General features: G+C 46.1%; 1 protein-coding gene across 4 annotated transcripts in view; it reads right to left on the bottom strand.

Annotated features, from left to right (window-relative positions):
- Window positions 1-213: 213 nt before the first annotated feature.
- Window positions 214-19,031, bottom strand: part of EXT2 (exostosin glycosyltransferase 2) — a 141,787-nt gene continuing 122,969 nt past the window's right edge. For 3 of the 4 annotated variants that reach the window (XM_042233378.1, XM_027979639.2, XM_042233379.1), the window contains 5 exons: window positions 11,367-11,510; window positions 9,761-9,865; window positions 9,297-9,425; window positions 7,053-7,135; window positions 214-899 (listed from right to left, as the gene is read on the bottom strand). In XM_042233378.1, coding sequence (XP_042089312.1) covers window positions 761-899; window positions 7,053-7,135; window positions 9,297-9,425; window positions 9,761-9,865; window positions 11,367-11,510 — 600 coding nt within the window. In that variant the 3' untranslated portion in view covers window positions 214-760. The remainder of the gene's footprint in view (window positions 900-7,052; window positions 7,136-9,296; window positions 9,426-9,760; window positions 9,866-11,366; window positions 11,511-19,031) is intronic. The other variant, XM_027979641.2, reaches the window with a different exon arrangement.

Raw genomic sequence — 19,031 nt, 5'->3', positions numbered from 1 at the left:
CTAGATCTAATCAGCAAGCACAGAGACTCCTTTGTAGGTTTGGGGACACTAAGAATGTTTGTCGTTGGAAGCTCTTCTCTGCTGGATAGGCATGGCACCAGACACGCCCTCCTGGCCGACTGTCTTCCCAGACCTGGGAAGGAGGCTGGAGCTGAGGTCAGAAGGCGCAAGGTACATGCGCACGAAGTTCCACAGTCAATATTTAAGACGTAGTACGAAACAGAATAAAAAATAACTTTAATCATATCCAAAAGCCAAACCAAAGAGTTTCATGGAATTTATAGGTCCCAGCTCAGCAGCTGGTGCTCCCAAGGCGTCAAATGCCACTAAGATGCTTGGATTGTGTACCAAATTCTGGGTGTGGCTCTTCCTTTGAAGAACTCACTGATTTGAAATAACAAACAGTGACCGTCAGGTAGCTCTTACATGATATCACAGATCTGAAACGGGCTGGAGGTTTCTCAGCAGTCTTAGAGCCAGGGACGGTTCCTCTCAGATCATTGTACTGGAGCTGGAAACAAAGAAAGCCTGATCTGGCCTTCCCCTGGAGCCTGCCACAGGCTTCCACCTAGAGTTTTCAGAAAGAACCCATTAAGAGCATCGGAGGACGCCAGAGGTGCTCAGGTGTCCTCCTGTGGCCTCTGCTCTTCAGGTGAGGAGGTGCCAGTCTTCCACTCTGAGATCCGGGAGTCAGAGGGCTGGGGGCTGAGCTCTCTCCCTCCGTCCGCATCCGTGTTGAGACCTCTGCCAGTGGCCTGCTTCACAAGCTGCCGATGTTGGGGAAGCTCTTCAGCTTCTCAGGGAAGTCGTCCTTGTATAGGACGGGGTCGGCTCGGTGCTCCACCACCTTAAGAGGCATTGTCCCAAAGACGGAAGCAAACTTGTTGATGCACTCGGACCTAGGGGGTTTGGGGAGGGCAGTGGGGCAGAGGGACAGGGGTGGGGAACAAAGAAAACGTTCAAGAGGCTGAGAGCTGAGAGCAAAAATACATCGTATTCAACACTGGCCAGAGAAACGCAAGGATCCCCAGCATGCTCCCAGGTTCTTCCCACGGCTGGGAGGCTTTGGAGGAACAAAGTGATCTGGGGGTACTCTATTAATTCAGCGGGAGAAAGGGAACCAGGGATGCTGTTTGAGCTGTTCGAAGGCCATGGGCCTGCAGAGGTCAGAGTATCGTTCCCCTCCCCCTCAAATTCCAGTCATTCCTCCAGCTCCTTACAAGCAGGCCTCTAACCAAGGTGGATTAGTTGCCAACAAGCCTTAACCCCATCCCTGCCAGCTGAAGAGAAGGCAAAGGGAGGAGGCAAAGCGCTGGATCTTGGCTTCAGCTCACTTGAGCTTAAAAGGGAAAAGGAAGGCTCTTACACGTGGGGCGATGGAAGGCAGAGGAGACAACGGGGGCCATGAACCTCAATTTCAAACAACACTTCAGGCATTCAACCAACATCTATCGAGGGCTGTGAGTGGCAATCTCTGGGAATTATCAGTCCACTTCCATAAGCTCCTCTGTGAGAGCTGAGGTTCACACTGGACAGCTTTCATAATGGTAGCTGCTCTCCTGTTAGAATCAGCAGCAACAAGCAACTTAGCACCGCTGGGTGAGGGGAGGGTGCGGCCCCTTACCCCAACCCCGTGAGCAGCCCCCTCAGAGGGGAGCGGCTCAGACACACGGGCAGGAAAGAGCACTGGTCAATCAGGCCAACTGAGTGTGACAGCGGGTGATGAGGACATTTCGGCGTCAGACCAAAGCGGGAAATGAGCCCGCAAAAACCGCTTTTGAAGTTGAGGGGACCTCAAGGATGGATTTCAGCGAGGTCAGTATTCTCTCTCCTCAGTCAGGCCCACGGCACCTGAGAAGCGGTTCCCAAGGAAGGGCCAAATTTCAAGACACAGACTGCAAGGCTCTTCTGTCCTCAGAGAGACTGAAAGCCTTGCTTCAAGCTATTTCAGTCCACAGCTTTTATTTGAGGCCTTTGAGCTTCAGCAAAAAACCAATTAATAAAGAAGCCAGTTATTATCAATTCTTTTCTTGTGCTTATTCTGCTGGTCAGAAGGTGTTACCATCTCACTGTGAGCTCTCCCAGCTAATAACATCACTGTGCCCACAGCCACAAAGCAACAGCGGCTGTTACTTATTCCATGTTCCGGGCTGTGTTAAAAGTGCTTGGCACGTACTAGGTTACTCGTGTCTCCCCTCACAACAGCCTCATGAGGCAGGCCTCCTATGCTTCCCACGGCACACTAGGAAGACAGAGGCACACCGCAGGGAGACTCAGAGACAGGACCAAAGCCAAACAACCGGAGAGGGCAGAGCCAAGCCCACGCATTCTGGCTGCTGAGGCTGAAGTCTTCACCAAGAGATGAGACACATTTATTTATCATCATCCTTCTAGGGTCCAAAGAGAGAAGCTGGAAGTTAACAATTGTTAAGCACCTAGTGAAAAAGTGAAAGTTGGTCGTACAGTCGAGTCCGACTCTTTGCAATCCCATGGACTGTAGCCCTTCAGGCTTCTGGCTCCTCTGTCCTTGGAATTCTCCAGGCAAGAGTACTGGAGTGGGTTGCCATTTCCTATTAAGTGGCAGCTAATTTACATCCACGACCCAGCGATTCCTTTAAGTATCCCCCTCCAAACACCCGAGGGTTGGTATGGTTTGAGAGATTTGGGCTGAGAGAGGCTAAGGGACTCTCCCAAGGACCCTGAGCTGGACGGTGGTGCAGCTGGGTTCAAACCCAGGCTTGCGTTGGTACTAAGAGGCCTGGGTCTTTCTATCACATTCTACAATGGCCCACAGCTCACTGAGCTCCCCTCCTACTGGCAGTCTTTCGAGACCCAGGAGGTTGCAGCCTCAGGTTCCAAACTGACAGGAGACTGGGAAAACACTGAGAGAGGTTTTAATAAAATGACAGGAAGCGAGCACCGGCCAACAGCTCTTCTCACCTTAAATTACGGGGTCAAGACAGCGGCAGACTAAGTCAACTCTCCCCAAGGACTCACTTTTGACAGTTGTTCTGCCTATAAACACGGTCAGTTCTTGTAGTTTCCAGTGATTCTGCTTGTGGACTCTGGCCAGCAAAGCCCAGCCGTGCCCAGCACAGGGTGCCAGCGAACATGGATGAAAGAAGAATCACGGCTCCTGGCAGGGGCTGGTGGCTCTACGGGCCCCTGGGGAGCACCAAGGACAACATCTCCTCTGTGACTAGACTGGCCAGCCAGGCCGGGCCACAGGCGAGAGGCCGCTGGGGCTCAGGCCAGCTCGGCTTGCTGACAGCTGCCCCTGGCTGACCCAGGCTGCTGAGTCCTCCTTTCCCTCCATGCAGCCCGCCCTGGAGAAGCGACTGCCGTGCGGAACGGTACGAGTCCTCGACTGCCAGGTACCGACAGTGTCGCCTACCTTTGTTACATGCAGGGCAGGGGACCTGGGGTGGGGAACAAGTCAGGGTAGATTATGAGTCGGGCTAGTCGCTGGGGGGTCTACCTGAGTTGTTCTTTTGGGGGTCCAGCTACTGCGTCAGTAACTGTTCCCCTAGCTTGGTTTTCTAACCAACAGATAGGCTAAGAACGGCCAATGTCTATCGCTAAAGTGCTGCAAGGGCCAGGGAGAAAAGACTAATGACTTTCTGTTTCCCTTTCAAACTCATACTATTACCTAAAGTAACAAGGAGCTTGAGGATCAGCGCTGGGGAAATTGGGAAGCAGACTAACCTTGCCAGGCCCCGGGCTACAGACTTTCGTAGCACTGATACAAAAATGCTCAATAAATATTTGTTGAATTCCTGAATGGATACAGTAATATGACAGTTAATATATCTATTTTCAGAGATGAAAGGATTGGAAGTTCAGGATAAGGTAAGTCAATGTCCTTAAGTCAGACAGCTAATAAGTGGCTAATTCATAATTTGAACAAAGACTGACCTGAATCAAAATATAATGGTTGTTTCTTAAATCAGCATTGTTTGCCTGCCATACTGTCTTGACATGGGTAAAGCTACTGGGCAAAATGAAGTTACAAAATCTTCTTTTTCTTAAATTAACTAATAGCAGGACCTGGAAATGGAGGAAGGGCAGTAAAAGCACTCTCCTCCACAGCTGAGATTTCTGATCCCAGACCCCAAACATAAGAATAAATAAGCTTACTGAAGCACCGCAACTCAACACAAGGGCAGAATGTGCAGAGCGGTTAACTCCTTTCACCATTTTGTGCAAAAATGCAGATTCCGCAAAGGGAACTATTTCAAAACAAGTGAACAATTCTGCAGTTGTAACTCCATCTCTTGGCCTACCCAACAGGGCTTAAATCATATCCCTCCCCCGCAACCTAAGTGTCTTATTTAATAATTCAGTCATTTAACCTTAATCCAAATAGTTTTGCTCGCAGTTTCTAATTAATTCAAGATTGATTTCCTTCTGGTCTCCATCACATTTCTCAAAAGGGGAGCCTGCCATCACTGACTCTGCGTCCTCCCTGTCAGCTCCCACGCTACCGCCCTTCAGCCCATCACCCTACGGCATTACTTTCTCCAAAGTCTCAACGCTGCTGGCACTGGAGACCCTGGTTCTCTCCTGGCCTCTCTCTAGTGTCTGCTTCTCTCTTTTCAACTACTCTGTCTCCTAACTGTCTGAATTTCTCAAGATTCTACCCACAGCTTTTCTTCAATCAATTGTCATCTCTGGGTGGATGCCTTCCAAATCTCCATCTTTGTTTCAATCTTTTTCTAAAGTCCTCGTTCCATATTTCCAACTGCTTGCTCCATATCTGTATCTACATATACAGAGGGTAAGAGCCCAAACTCACCTGCCTCATTGCTCTCCAACTTGACACACCATTAAAATCTCCTGGCCTCATTAACTACACTGTGAAAGGTACGACATTCATGTCCTCCCCTCCCCTACTTGACATCCCTCTTAATTATATTATTTATACATTAAAGGTACTACCATTCTTCCCATCTCAGTCAACTCCTCCATAACCTCCCCACACCTATCCAGTTGGACATCAAATGCTAGCACATTCTCCTCTGGGAGGGAAAAAAAAAAAACAACAACCTTGCAATTTAATTCAACCCTTTCTCTCCACACTTAACTTAGTCTAAGCCTTCTAACTGTTCTTCTTTCATCAATCTCACCTTTATTTCATTCTACATACTACTTCCAAATCAATCTCAAAGCAATACTCTAATCAAACTACTTCCCTATTCAAAAACCTCCCATGGCTTACCTAGAGAAAAAAGCAGTTTGGCACTGATGGGCCAGGATGTTTTGCTCTAGCACAACTGGATATCTTGACTGCTTGCCAAATGCACCTTGGGCCATCCAGTTTCCCCTGCCGAGGATCTCCTCTTCTTGCCTGGAGCTGGAATCCTAGCAATCTTTGAAGGCTCACTTCAAGTGCCACCTCTTACAAAATCATTCATAATAACTGACCTAGTAAGAAGTCACTTTTCCTTCCTCTGACCAGTTACAACATTCTGAGCCTTCCTTTGACTTATCGCACATAGCTTCGGACTAGGTTCAATACACACATACACAAGTGTTTTATCTACTGTTGTTAATTATAAAAATCTGATAAAATCAAGCCTACCAACATCTGGGCAGTGCCTATTCTATTTTCAAAACCCTTTTCCCGAGAGGAAGCTTCCACACTTCCCTTAGTTACTTTCTTCAGTGTTTAATAATAATTATACCCAACTTAGATCTTTCTCATTGCATTTGTTATCATCTCAGTTTTTCAGCTTTAACATGAACTTTAAGGCCAGTATTGGGTGAAATTTTCTAAATACAATTCTTCTTAGACCATAAAACCCCAACATGTAACTCAGCCCAATCAAAAACTAACTGTTTAATGCTATGAAATTCTCAACATAGAATAGGCGTAGGTTTAAGTAACAATTTCATGTGCTCTAATAGAACTATAATTGGGGTCTCTTCCAAATGAGCTGTGTCAGGAATGTCACTGTCCTTGACTAGGTGATTACTTGATACCAGTGACAGATTTTTCAAAGTCACAATAATATATTATTTCATATCGACAGTTGGTAAAAGTCATTTGGGTAAGATATTTACATATGAAAGAGATTATTTAGAGAGTAAGAGTAAGAAGTAAGCGTAAGAAGGCATAAAGCATTATAGAATGGTCCAGGCCAACTGAAACAGCCCCCTGTACAACGTCCTCCAGGCTTGAAGGACCCTGATGCAGCTGATAGGGTTCAGAAATGAGTGCTGCACGCAGACGCATAAGAGAGACCCAGGGAGACCTGAGCTAGATATCTCACCCTGACAGCTACCACAACATTCTCTGAATGCATTCTGGTCCCTTGACAAAAATGCCATTGGTTGTCAGAGCTCGCTGTCTTATGTAAGAGGCTGCCTTTTGGAAGAATTAGGTTCGATTCAGGAGATTTGAAGCTTGGGGCCTTTGGGACACAAGTGAGACGGTCTTGAGGGAAGACAGACATCTCCCACTTCCTTCATACTCACCTACAAGGCCCTGTGTTACATCCACACAGATGGGTGCTTATTGGCTAAGTGACTGAATCAGTATAAAGCAGGTATTTCAGAGCTGCCCTGCTTCGCTCTCTGAAATGTAAAGAGCTGTGCTTTCAATTCTGCTTTTGGTAGGTGTTTTAGTGTGTCCACAAAGGTAATCTGGCCTCTGGTGGGTTTGGTTTAATAATTCTCTCTAATAGAACTTTTACTGTAACACGGAGATACTACCCTGAAAAACAATCCAGGATTTCCTCGGAATTAGCTCACTTCCACTTGAGTGACTGTGGATGGTTAACTGTTTAGTCCACATGGAGAATCTGGCTTCTGGAGCTTAAGGCCAGCTATATTTTTAAGACCCTTCCAGCCATTACAAATTGAGTGAGTAGCATTCCAAATTAATTCTTTGGGTGACCTGGGCTTGAACTAACCCAATTCCCACGTGCAAAAGGAGGTGACTATGGCTACCAGCTGCTGTCCTTATATCTGCAACAAAGTCCCATAAACAGGCCCACAGCAGGAAATGGGATCAGAGGCCAGGGCAGACTTTTGTCTAGAGGCCCACTCACCTCTCCACCATGTGTGTCTGGTCAAGCGAAAGCCCGTCGATGGCTGTGCATTCAGGACACTTGAATTTCTTTCGTGGTGTTACCTGCCAGAGGAGCACAAAAATATACCCGGCTGTCAGTGCTAAGGACAATAAAACCATGCTTGCGACACCACTCTGCATGCTTCTGTTCTGTAAGCTGAGATGCCTGCTCCCTCTCCATATGTACATGCGTGCACACACACACACACACACACACACACACCTCACCGCTCCTCCATTCAATTCTGTCTGGCTCGGTCAACGGCAGAACTCACAAGGGCCCAATAAAAGAGGCTTGGAGGGCTTTTGCCTTCTGTAACTGGAAAGAAGTGGTGATGACAAGCTCCTTAATTCCTGTTTAATGACTGTTTTCTCACTGCCAAGGTCCTTGTATAAACACCATTTGTTCTTGCAGCCATAAGGGCGATGAAATACAGCTTCCCATAACTTTCACCGTAACCTTAGTTCCAACAGGCGCTCTTTCTCCTTCTTCCAGCTAATGGCAAAAGCTACGGGCGGCACCATGCTCTTGAAGACGTCACGTTATTTGCAACCCCTTTGAGTCAGGAAAAAAAATCCAGTGGTCCTCTGCCCTCTGAATCCTTTTCCCTGACTCTCCCCACCACCTTCCCCACACCTCAAACTTCGAATATTTTTCTAGCAAACTCAGGGGAGGCTGCTACCGTAACCCAGTGAAGATAAGTAAATAGTTGAGGGTGGGCGGGGAAGAAAGCTAGATTACTGAGACCCGGCTGAGAAGTATACAGACTCGAGGAATTACTGTCCAGAGTAAGAAGGCACAGCTAAAGAATGTCTTGAAGAATGTCAAAAAATGAATCTGGAGATAAGAGGAGTTCTTTCAGTTCTAATGAGGTGGATGAAACTGGAGCCTATTATACAGTGTGAAGTAAGCCAGAAAGAAAAACACCAATACAGTATACTAACACATATATATGGAATTTAGGAAGATGGCAATGATAACCCTGTATGCAAGACAGCAAAACAGACACAGATGTATAGAACGGACTTTTGGACTCTGGGAGAGGGAGAGGGTGGGATGATTTGGGAGAATGGCATTGAAACATGTATACTATCATGTAAGAAACGAATCGCCAGTCTGTTTGATGCAGGATACAGGACGCTTGGGGCTGGTGCACGGGGATGATCCAGAGAGATGATATAGGGTGGGAGGTGGGAGGGGGTTCAGGATTGGCAACTCATGTACACCCATGGCGGATTCATGTCAATGTATGGCAAAACCAATGCAGTATTGTAAAGCAAAATAAAGGAAAAATAAAAATTAAAAAAATAAATAAAATAAAGCTAGTTCTGCAATTTATATTCTTTAATTGTCCCTGCAGTGAGCTGTTCACTGAGCTATTTAAAGAGCAGAGGGATACCGTAAAGACTGGATCAAGTCTGGACAGTGACTTTTCCTCTTTTCTTAGTCACTGGCTTAATCTGGCTTCTCTCATCAATTAATATTAATAGCATGAGGAATCATTCTGGAATGTCATACCACATTTCCAATATAAGCTTCCAGTGTAGGATTCTGGCCTAGAAGCACTGGCCATTTTCACATGTGGAATTCTAATCCAGAAAGAAAAACAGGTCAAGATGACTCCACTGATATAAAGAAGTGTACTCTCTCTACATTTCTAGGGACCTGATTTGGGCAAGACCTACATTTCAGGAATAGACATCTATTATGGAAACAAAGATCCCCATGTGATCTTTACATACTCTCCGCTTTTAATATGCTATGGGAAAGGTACTTTTAAAAATTGGTAATCAGTGTCTTAAAACACTGTTTAGGACAACTACCGGTATAATTGTACAAAGTATACTATCTTCTCAACATTTATTGGAAAAAAATCAGCTACCTTAAGAAAGACGTAATTGCATTCTTTAGAAGAACTAGATTACAAATCACTGTTGAGAATAAAATTACAGTTTTAAAACAAACACGATTTGTAGATTAACCATTATAGACTTTCTTTCTGATGTTGGCAGTTAAAAAACTATAACTAAAGAAACTTTATATAACAAAAGAAAATACGCCGAGCTTCAATTTCACAATGTCAAACATCCATCATAGAATCTTAAAGCTAAAAGGCAGCTGAAAGTTTATCTATTCCAAGTCTTCATTTATAGCTATGAACACTTTGGAGACTCAGAAAGCTGCCCAAGATGTGCCCCAGAGCTGGCCACAGATGCCTCCTACCTTGATGACAGCTTTCCCTGTGACGTTAGCCACCAGGAAATTCATGGCAATGTCTTCACAGTTCATATGAGCATCCACCCAGTTCTTGATGTCCCCAGGCATCTTGTAGGTATACAGGTAATTAAAATACTGCCAGGTGAGACAAAAGAGGAGACACGTTCAAACAGCAGTTCCCTGTGGCTGATAGACAAAGAGCAACTGAGCCATGGCAGGGAGACAAGCTTTGTCTCATAAGACAAGTCACAATGTTGGATCAATACAAAGGCCAACGGAAGTATTAGGATGCTTGTGGTCAGGTGACCAACCGTCTTTAACACTGTCATTCTTCAAAAAATCACCTACTGTAAGCAGAGGAACATAAGCACAGTATGAAGTCCCTGTAAGGTGCAGGCCCTTTGGACTGATGAACGGATGTGTTTAACAAACATCGTTCAGAGACACACTACACCCTGAGCTTTACTGACCCCTTCCCTCTGAGTCACAGTGCGCCACCGTTTCTTATCTTCTTCCCACGGACTGCAGATAGCAACAGAGACATATCGATGGTGGACGGACACTGCAGACATGTCCTTTGTTAAAGAAAAACAAAAATGAGGCAATTCCAAAACTACCATAACCTACATGTATGAACTAATAGAGAAATTTGTGGTATAATACAGAAATACATCTGCAGTCTATCATAGCCCCAAGGATTATAAACCTTATATATTTATTTATGCTTTGCTAAGAAAAAAAAAAAAAAACAACTCATTTCTGGATCGAGAGCCCTGAAAAATATGAGGGCAGCAATGCTGAGATCACAACAAGCAGCTGATATAAATACACTGAAGTCAACTTAATTGCACTGGGCTGAACACATCTTTCTCCCGACATCAGTTCCTTATGCCACTGCTGACAACTGACAAGTTATTACTGTTTAATTAAGCTGCATACTCCCAGGGAGCACTCCACCACCAAACATAATATTCTAAAGCCCAATGTATACCCTTCAATCTCTCCCTTTAATAAAAAAGAGTCAAAAACATAAAGCGACAATTCTCAGAAGGAATACAAAAGGCTAAATACACAAAAGGAATTTCAGACCCCAAGTGATCAAAGTGAAATCAATAAAATCAATTTTCACTTAGCAAAATAGCTAAGTTTGATTTTTTTTTAAATTTATTTCATGCAAGAAAGAGTATGATAGGACACTTTTATATTTTGCTGGTGAGAATGTAAATTGGCACACACGATACTGAGAACCAGCGAATATATATAACAAAGCCTCCCCAAAATGTTCATAATTCTTCTAGGAATCTATCATAAAGATCATAAGTATAGGCAGTTATGAAAATGAATATTGATCATTATTTAAGCATTTGATACAACGTATTATCTAGCAAAAAAATTAGATATAACCTAAATATCTGGGAGTTGGTGATGGACAGGGAGGCCTGGCGTGCTGTGATTCATGGGGTCGCAAAGAGTCAGACACAACTGAGTGACTGAACTGAACTGAAATATCCAATAACAGAGAAACAGCTGTATATGATCTATGGAATATTAATATAATGGTATATTAGCAATTATGTTAAGTAGAGGTTGTTTATAAAGAAATGTTAATGACATAAGGAAAAAACTCACAATACATGCAAAAAAGTTGATGAGAATATTTATGACTGTATGTGTGAATCAGTAAATAAAAAAGACAAATTGGAAAAAACACCTAAATAATACTAATACTGCGTTGGCTAAAAAGTTCATTCATTATTTTCCATAAGATTTACAGAAAAATATGAATGGGCTTTTTGGCCAACCCAATAGTTTATCTACCACTAGTCCTATGATAGAACTTTAAGTGATTTTTCTTATACAATAAATTTGCTCCATATTTGAGCAATTATACTTTAATAATTAGAAAAGTAACTTTATTTTTTTAAAAAATATCACAAAACATGGCCTTTCTAAGCTCTCTGAATAGAACATTTTTCCTAAACTTAGCGAAAATTAGTTTGGGCGAAATGAAATGAGTATCATACTCTTGTGTTTGTCAGTTCAGCCCCACTTGCTTCAAGATTGTCCCCACCTGACCTTGTGATAAAAGGCTGCCCCTGTGAGCACCATGGACACCTCATTGGTCCACTCAGACTCATACTTCCACTTATTCATCTCGTGGTCCCAGAGATGCAGGCGACCCGGGTAACCCACCAACCGGTCAGGAAATTCTCGCCAGACCTGAGGACAGAAACACATCAGCAATCAATTCTCAGTTCAGACAATAAGCAGGCACGGCGCTCAGCTCTTTAAATGACAGAATCCCTGCATGCAAATCCTCTCGAACTGAGAGCAGAATGGGCTTCTGAAGAAATTCGATCCAACAGGTGCTAGTTCTTCTGCCAGTATTCAAAGATAAATGCTCATTCTAATTTCCTCTAAAACTTTCAGGTCTGTATTCGGAAATTTCAAGTAATGTAGAATAATAGCTTCTTGAATGGCGCCAAGGTATATAATCTCTCAACAGGCGATTACTGAAATAGGCTCCACTGTTAATGAACGCACAAATGAAGCATAAATGAAACCGTGATTTACGGTAAATTTTGATGATTGTGGAAACTTACAAAGTCTCTGCTTCTGAAAAAGAAAAAAAAATCTATCTGGAGCACCAAGACATTTTTTATGATCTTTTGGAAGCCTTAGGTATAGAGACGTTGCCTGATTTTATGAACTATAACATATTGAAAATAAAAATTTGATTTCCACGTTTGGAAAGGCTCTGAAATATAGTTTTGTTAAACAGAATTGGTATACAAGGGTGGGGTACATCCAATACTTTCATCCATGTATTTCCATACAATTTCCTTAGCCTTTAAACTACTAACCATTAGTGAATACTGACAATTTACCAGCTGTCCTGGGGCCTCTGCTCAGCACCACTGAGTCCTCATCCTCGCCCAGACCTCTACACAGTGGAGTTCCCGAGGGCCTAGTCTTGGAGAGCTATACCCTCTTAAACTCTCCCCACAAGCAACATCTAGCTTCAGTCTTTTTAAATACCATCTGGAGAAGGGGACGACAGAGGATGAGATGGCTGGATGGCATTACCAACTCGATGGACATGAGTCTGAGTGAACTCCGGGAACTGGTGATGGACAGGGAGGCCTGGCGTGCTGCGATTCATGGGGTTGCAGAGTTGGACACGACTGAGCGGCTGAACTGGACTGAACTGAGACTCTGATGACCTCTAAATGCAGGTCTAGCCCTGAATGTTTCTGATACACCAACTACTTACTTAATACCTTCAGCTGGATTAACAACAGGCACCTCAAACTCAACATGTCCGAAGCATGACTCTTGATTCCACAGCCTGGGAAAAGCCATCCTCTCAGTCTTTCCTGTCTCAGTAGATTGTCTGAGCCAGCCTTTCCTCCTTCTTTCCTCGTTCCCCACACCCAGCCCTCTAGCAGGTGCTGCTGACTCTATTCTGACGCCCTCCTACTGCTTCCGTTACACTGTGCCCAGCTCAAACCACCGTCATTACCAGATTACTGTGGATTCCTGGATTACTGCAACAGGCTTCCAACTTGTTTGCTCCCACCCCTGCCCTTCCAAACCATCATTTACAGAGCATCCCTAAAAGGACCATTCCTAAAAGAAGAGTAGGGTATGCTTTACAGGGTAATTCAACCAGTGGGTGCCATCCTATTCATTTATATATATATTCATTATATATTTACCCACATGTATCTAAGTCATATGGTCATACGTGCTACCACAACCAGAGGCTTGCCCCCCCAGGGAGGATGCACCACTGCTTTCCCAAAGTCAGCATGCTAGGACCCCCGCCCTCCTGCACCTTTCAGGTGGCACAGTGGTAAAGAATCCACCTGCCAATGCAGGAGACGCAAGAGATGCAGGTTCGATTCCTGGGTCAGGAAGATCCCCTGAAGCAGAAAATGGCAACCCCCTCCAGTATTCTTGCCTGGAAAATTCCATGGACAGAGGAGCCTGGTGGGCTACAGTCCTTGGGGTTGCAAAGAGTCGGACATGACTGAGCAACTGAGCACAGGGCTGCTCTAAAACATAAAGTGGGTGGGCTTAAAACAGCAGACATCTAGAAATCAGAAGTCAGCGTGCTGGTGGGGCCGTCTCACCCAGGGGAAGGGTCCTGCCTGCCTCCCCGCAGCTCCTTCCTGGTGGGTGGCTGAAAATCTCCGGCATTCCTTGGCTTGCAGACACACCAGTCCAAACCTCTGTCTTCATGTGGACTTCTTCTCTGAGTGCGTGCCTCTGTGTCCGAATTTCTCCTTTTTATAAGGATTCCAGATAAACTGGATTAGGGCCCACCCTAACAACCTCACTTTAACTTGATTACCTCTGAAAAGACCCTATTTCCAATAAGGTTACTAAGGATTAGGATTTCAGCATACCTTTTTTGAAGTGAAGAAGTGAAGTCGCTCAGTCGTGTCCGACTCTTTGCAACCCCATGGACTGTAGCCTACCCAGCTCCTCCGTCCATGGGGTTTTCTAGGCAAGAGTACTGGAGTGGGTTGCCATTTCCTTCTCCAGAGGCTCTTCCTCATCCTGGGATTGAACCCGGATCTCCCACAGTGTAGGCAGATGCTTTACTGTCTGAGCCACTAGGGAAGTCTTTTGGTGAAAGGTAAAAAAGGGAATACCTTTTTTAGGCATGTTCAATCCATAACATCCCCTCCGACAAGATCGTTAAAAAATGCTCCACCAATGAAACAGAAGATGGCTTCCTCCTGAGAATAATATGCAAACTCCTCAGCAGGTTCTAAACAGCCTTCCTCCCTCCAGCCTCTCTCTTACCACGTTCTTGACAAGCCACGGGTTTCCCTGTGTTTCAACCGTGACTAGACCTTAAGGCCTCTGTACCTGCTACCTGATGGGCTGTTCCCCTAGCTCTTCAAAAGGCTGGTTCCTGCTCATCAGCCAGGTCTCTAGTTAACTATCACCTACTCTGAGAGGCCTTTCCAGACCCTCCCATCCAAGGCAGACGCCATCCCCTGACCAGCCATTCTTCATCACACCCCTCACACCATGCTTTTCTTTATCAAACCTCCATTTCACGAAACTGCGCTGGTTATTTATCGTGTACTTTTCTTTATTATCTCTTTTCTTCCCACAGAGTTTAAACTCCATGAGGACAGAGGTTCACGGTGGCATTCCAAGTACAAAGCGCACGACAGCCTTCCACGCACACCTGCTGAAGGCACGGACGGACAGGCAAAACCTCGGCAGGAAAAAGCTGAGCAGGAAAGAAGGGGACCAAAGCCCCTTCCTGTTTTCTTCACAGCCAGAGCTAGTATACTTCTTCATTCTGAAAGAAGGCCTGCAACAGTACTGATCACCAGTCATCATTCATAATAATGTGATAGCCTTTGTGTGAGAAGACCACAGTAACAACTCACCATCGCTAAAGCACATGTTTTAAACTGCTTTTCCAGGAGTGGGTAAGGGACCTTTGCTGAGTCATTACACTCTCTTGCCCAGTCTTTGTGATCATTTATCTGCTTTCATCGGATGTCTGACTGGGGTCTTGAAAGTGGTCTGGCATGGCAGAAAGAGGTTTCCTTTGTGTGGAACCAGCTCACCTAACAGGCCTCTCCAACCCACAGCCTTGGCCTCATGAACACCATGCTGTAATCAACAGAGCTAATCGGCCACAGGCGTCATCATAATAGCTGCAGACAAATGAATCCGTGTCAAACACTTCTTCAGATGTATAATGCTGCGGCTGTGTTCTCTCTACTCTGGGGTTTGTATTTCAGCAGATTAAAATAATATAATACTATTACGGAGCCACAACACAGGCTGTGGGTCCTAACCTCTATCTAGCCCTGCAGGCCGGGGTAGACCCAAAGTGCACGGACAGGTTTCTCTGCTTAGCACTGAGCACCTGCCTGTTCAAGCCACATCACAACCACCATCAGCAATTCATCTCAACGGGATGAAAGAGATTTCTGGAGGGCTACGAGCACAAGCAACTGCACTCAGCACCAGCGACAGGCAAGGCAGAGGAGAAGGGGCAGGGCAGGGGGCATCCATTCCGTTGGCACCTCTGTTGGATGGAAGCTGAATCCTGTCTCCCCCCACCCACGTGTATTTGAGTCAACTCTCTAATCTGGGGCTTCCCTGGTAGCTCAGTTGGTAAGAATCTGCCTGCCATGCAGGAGACCCCAGTTCAATTCCTGGGTTGGGAAGATCTCCTGGGGAAGGGACAGGCTACCCACTCCGGTATTCCTGGGCTTCCCTGGTGGCTTAGATGGTAAAGAATCAGCTTGCAATGCAGGAGACCTGGGTTCGACCCCTGGGTTGGGAAGATCCCCTGGGGAAGGGACAGGCTACCCACTCCAGCATTCTTGCCTGGAGAATCCCCATGGACAGAGGAGGCTGGCGGGCTACAGTCCATGGGGTCGCAAGAGTCAGACACGACTGAGCGACTAGGCACAGCACAGCTCTCTAATCCATGGGGAGGAAGGTGAAATCACCTTCCCAAGGGGTTCTTCTTTTCAAGCCCCCAGTTGACAGCAACAATAACAACACGGGCTCAGTTTTAGGGTTGAAGGCTGTTTTGATTTCAGTGCTCTTCCTGTGAGCTCAAGCCACTTACCAGGCTTCTCTCTGGGGAAACTTAATTTAGTGACACTGGGTCACAGAACGCTGAACGCCGCCGCTCTGAAAGCATCGGAGGTGTCCTGGCTCTCAGACGCCTTTGGAGGCTTCGGCGAGCGTGGCTCCTCAGGCGGGGCCTCTCTGCCCTTGACTTACTCCAGGCAGCTGGATGCAATCAAGATACCATCCTTGTCACTTCATCTATAACTCTGCAGCTGACTGCAGGATCAAAACGGAGCGGAACGGAAGGGGACGGGCCCTTTCTTGCAGAGCCCGGGTGTAGTACGAAGTCCGATTAGGTATACAGTAAAGCATTTTCCCAGCCAGAAGAGCAGGAACCCGACTTCGACCCCCTTTCCCTCATCGCTCCCCACCTCCCGCCCTAATTCCACTTTTTTTCTTTTGACTTCAGGGAAATGCTCTGGGGTCAGCCTTTTGTCATTACTAACAGATGCCTTTATATATTGCAGTGCAGGCATTTGAAACTTCACATTACATCCCGATAGTTGGAGTAATAGTGCTCCCAGAGCTATTAATATGTTCAAGCCACAAAGCCATCATTCAATTGCTTGCCTGTACTATCAACATCTTTTGTGTACAGCGTCATCTATTTTAAATTGCACACATTTTTGAAGACAGAGGCCCATGTCTGTTAAAACAAACCCCACGCCTCGATCAGGGGCGTGGCAGTGATCTGAACAGTCCGTGTGTGTGTGTGTGTGTGTGTGTGTGTGTGTGTCAAAGAGTTGGACACGCCTGAGCAACTTCACTTCTATATCACTATTCCAACAAAGATGGCTTCCCTGGTGGCTCAGATGGTAAAGCGTCTGCCTACAATGTGGGAGACCTGGGTTCAATCCCTGGGTTGGGGAGATCTCCTGGAGAAGGAAATGGTAATCCACTCCAGTATCCTTGCCTGGAAAATCCCATGGAGGGAGGAGCCTGGTAGGCTACAGTCCATGGGGTCGCAAAGAGTTGGACACGACTTCACTTTCACTTTTTATATCACTATTCCAACAAAGATGGCAACAACAGAATACCATCCTATTTCCTTCCATTCTAATTTTTATAATCTTGGTCCCAACCACTTCTTACTTGGATTATGGAAATCTCCTCCTCTCTGGACTGCCAGCTCTGCTCATGTGTCTATCTTCAGAGTTACCTACTTATATATATATATTTTCTTTTGTAAGCTTCCTGACGTCTTTTGTGGCTTCCCACTCCTAGAGGATAAAACTAAGATCTTCTACCTTTGTTTAAAAGGCAAAGGAGGTAGCCCTGACTGATGCCTATAGAAAGTGCACCGCGGGACATGGTTAACATATACCTAGGAACAGTTCTGCCATGGACAAGTTGTGTCCCAGACCTATTCAAGTTGCCCTGATTCCTCTCTGCCCTCTGCAAAATGAGGGGTTGGATTAAATGACCTCTAATGCACTTTCAGGCCTAAATTCTTATATCTTCTTCCCCACTAACCTATTTCCAAGGAAACTAATTCAGCAACTGTGATCAGTTGCTGGTCTGCATTATTCAACTTTGTTTTTAAAATGCCATACACATACAGGTACCCAATAAATGTTCCTGAAAAGAGGATAATGCACTATATTCTAAGCCAGCTAAGCAAGTGCATTTTAAACTCAGGGTGTGTGCTAACCACAGTCAGATTCAGGAAACAGACTAGGTGTCGGGGGGTGAGGGGGTTGGGAAGGTATAACAACAGGTGGCGCCCATCTGGGATGTCTGATGAGCTCACGGGTTAGCTCCAAGGGGAAAGGGACCCTCTGAAGTGGCCACTGCAGTCATCACACTTTCAAAGGCAGAGCTCCACAGGATACCGCCACTGCCTGAGAAGAATGCCACATGACTGGGACTCGTGAACCAAGAGACGGACTAAGAAGTGGTGAGGGAAACAGGGGACGGTGGGCCCAAGGTACCCCAAATGGGGCTAGGATTCATTCCTCTCCTTGCATACATCCCCTCAATTGCGTCAGTCCCTGACCATCAAAGCAGAATAGAACGCTATGACCCAGCCCTCACCCTGCGGCCACGTGCGCAGGTGAGTCAGGGCAGCGCTGCAAGGAACCCGACGTGCAAACGCCTCGCAATTAGTGGCCATCCTTCCCGTCGGGCTTGTCTTGCGTGCTCCCCAGATGGGAGAGGGGGAGGCTGCCGGGGTTCCAATTTCTAGCTGGTTTCTACAGAGAAGCCAGTTATTGGACTCACTCTCAGCCCTCTGGGAACAAAGCTCACCTTTTATATTTGGAACTTCCTGAGATGAAGTAGGATGGAGGGACTGACTGGCCTTGTTTTCAGCTCATGCTTTTAATTACAATGGTGGATGGTAGTTTTCTTCAAGGGTGGTTGTTCAGTTCAGTTCAGTCACTCAGTTGTGTCCGACTCTTTGCGACCCCATGAATCACAGCATGCTAGGCCTCCCTGTCCATCACCAACATCATTAAATGTTCATGCTGGGCACCCAGAGACGGTGAGCCCCAAAGCTGTCATCTGGAGTGCCCTAATGCTGATGGGTTTCACAAACGCGTGTACATGCTGCGTTGTGTATTAAGCCTTACCTGTTATTAGATAGATCACTTCAGTCTGCCCCAGAGACCTTTCCAACCCAAGGTGGGTTTCTGCTTAAAATAAGCCAACGGCAAGAGCAGCACCATGGGAAGGCTTCTGGGTTTTGGCAGCAACCCTATTCACCCCAGTCCAGCTAGACGCAGTGCTCTGGCGCTGGGGTACATGATCACCATTCCTCTCAAGCCCTTTCTTCAGGCCTGGGGCAGTGGTGAAGCTAAGGAGCCAGACCAGGGCTGGCCACAGCTGGTAAGAGGAGTGTGTGCCAGTAAACCTTTCCCCTCTCTCCCCAGATGGAGGTCCCATGGGCAGTCTAAGCTGCAGAGCGCCGTCCACACTACCTCGGGGGTCATCGGGAAGGCAGAGGTCACTTGGTCTGGTATCCTCTCCCTGGACAGATGGGAAATGAGGGCTGGAGAGGAGGCGGCGGTCCCGAGGTCACACCATGTGGTCCCGCCTAACTTCCCGTCCAGCCTCTGCTCATGAAGTCTTGTGGTCGCCCGCTCTCCTGGTTCTAAAAAGCACCTCCTCTTCCCCAGC

The sequence above is a fragment of the Ovis aries genome, chromosome 15 (genome assembly GCF_016772045.2).
Source record: "Ovis aries strain OAR_USU_Benz2616 breed Rambouillet chromosome 15, ARS-UI_Ramb_v3.0, whole genome shotgun sequence".
NCBI classification, from domain to species: domain Eukaryota; kingdom Metazoa; phylum Chordata; class Mammalia; order Artiodactyla; family Bovidae; genus Ovis; species Ovis aries.
This window is presented reverse-complemented; position numbering and strand designations above follow the sequence as displayed.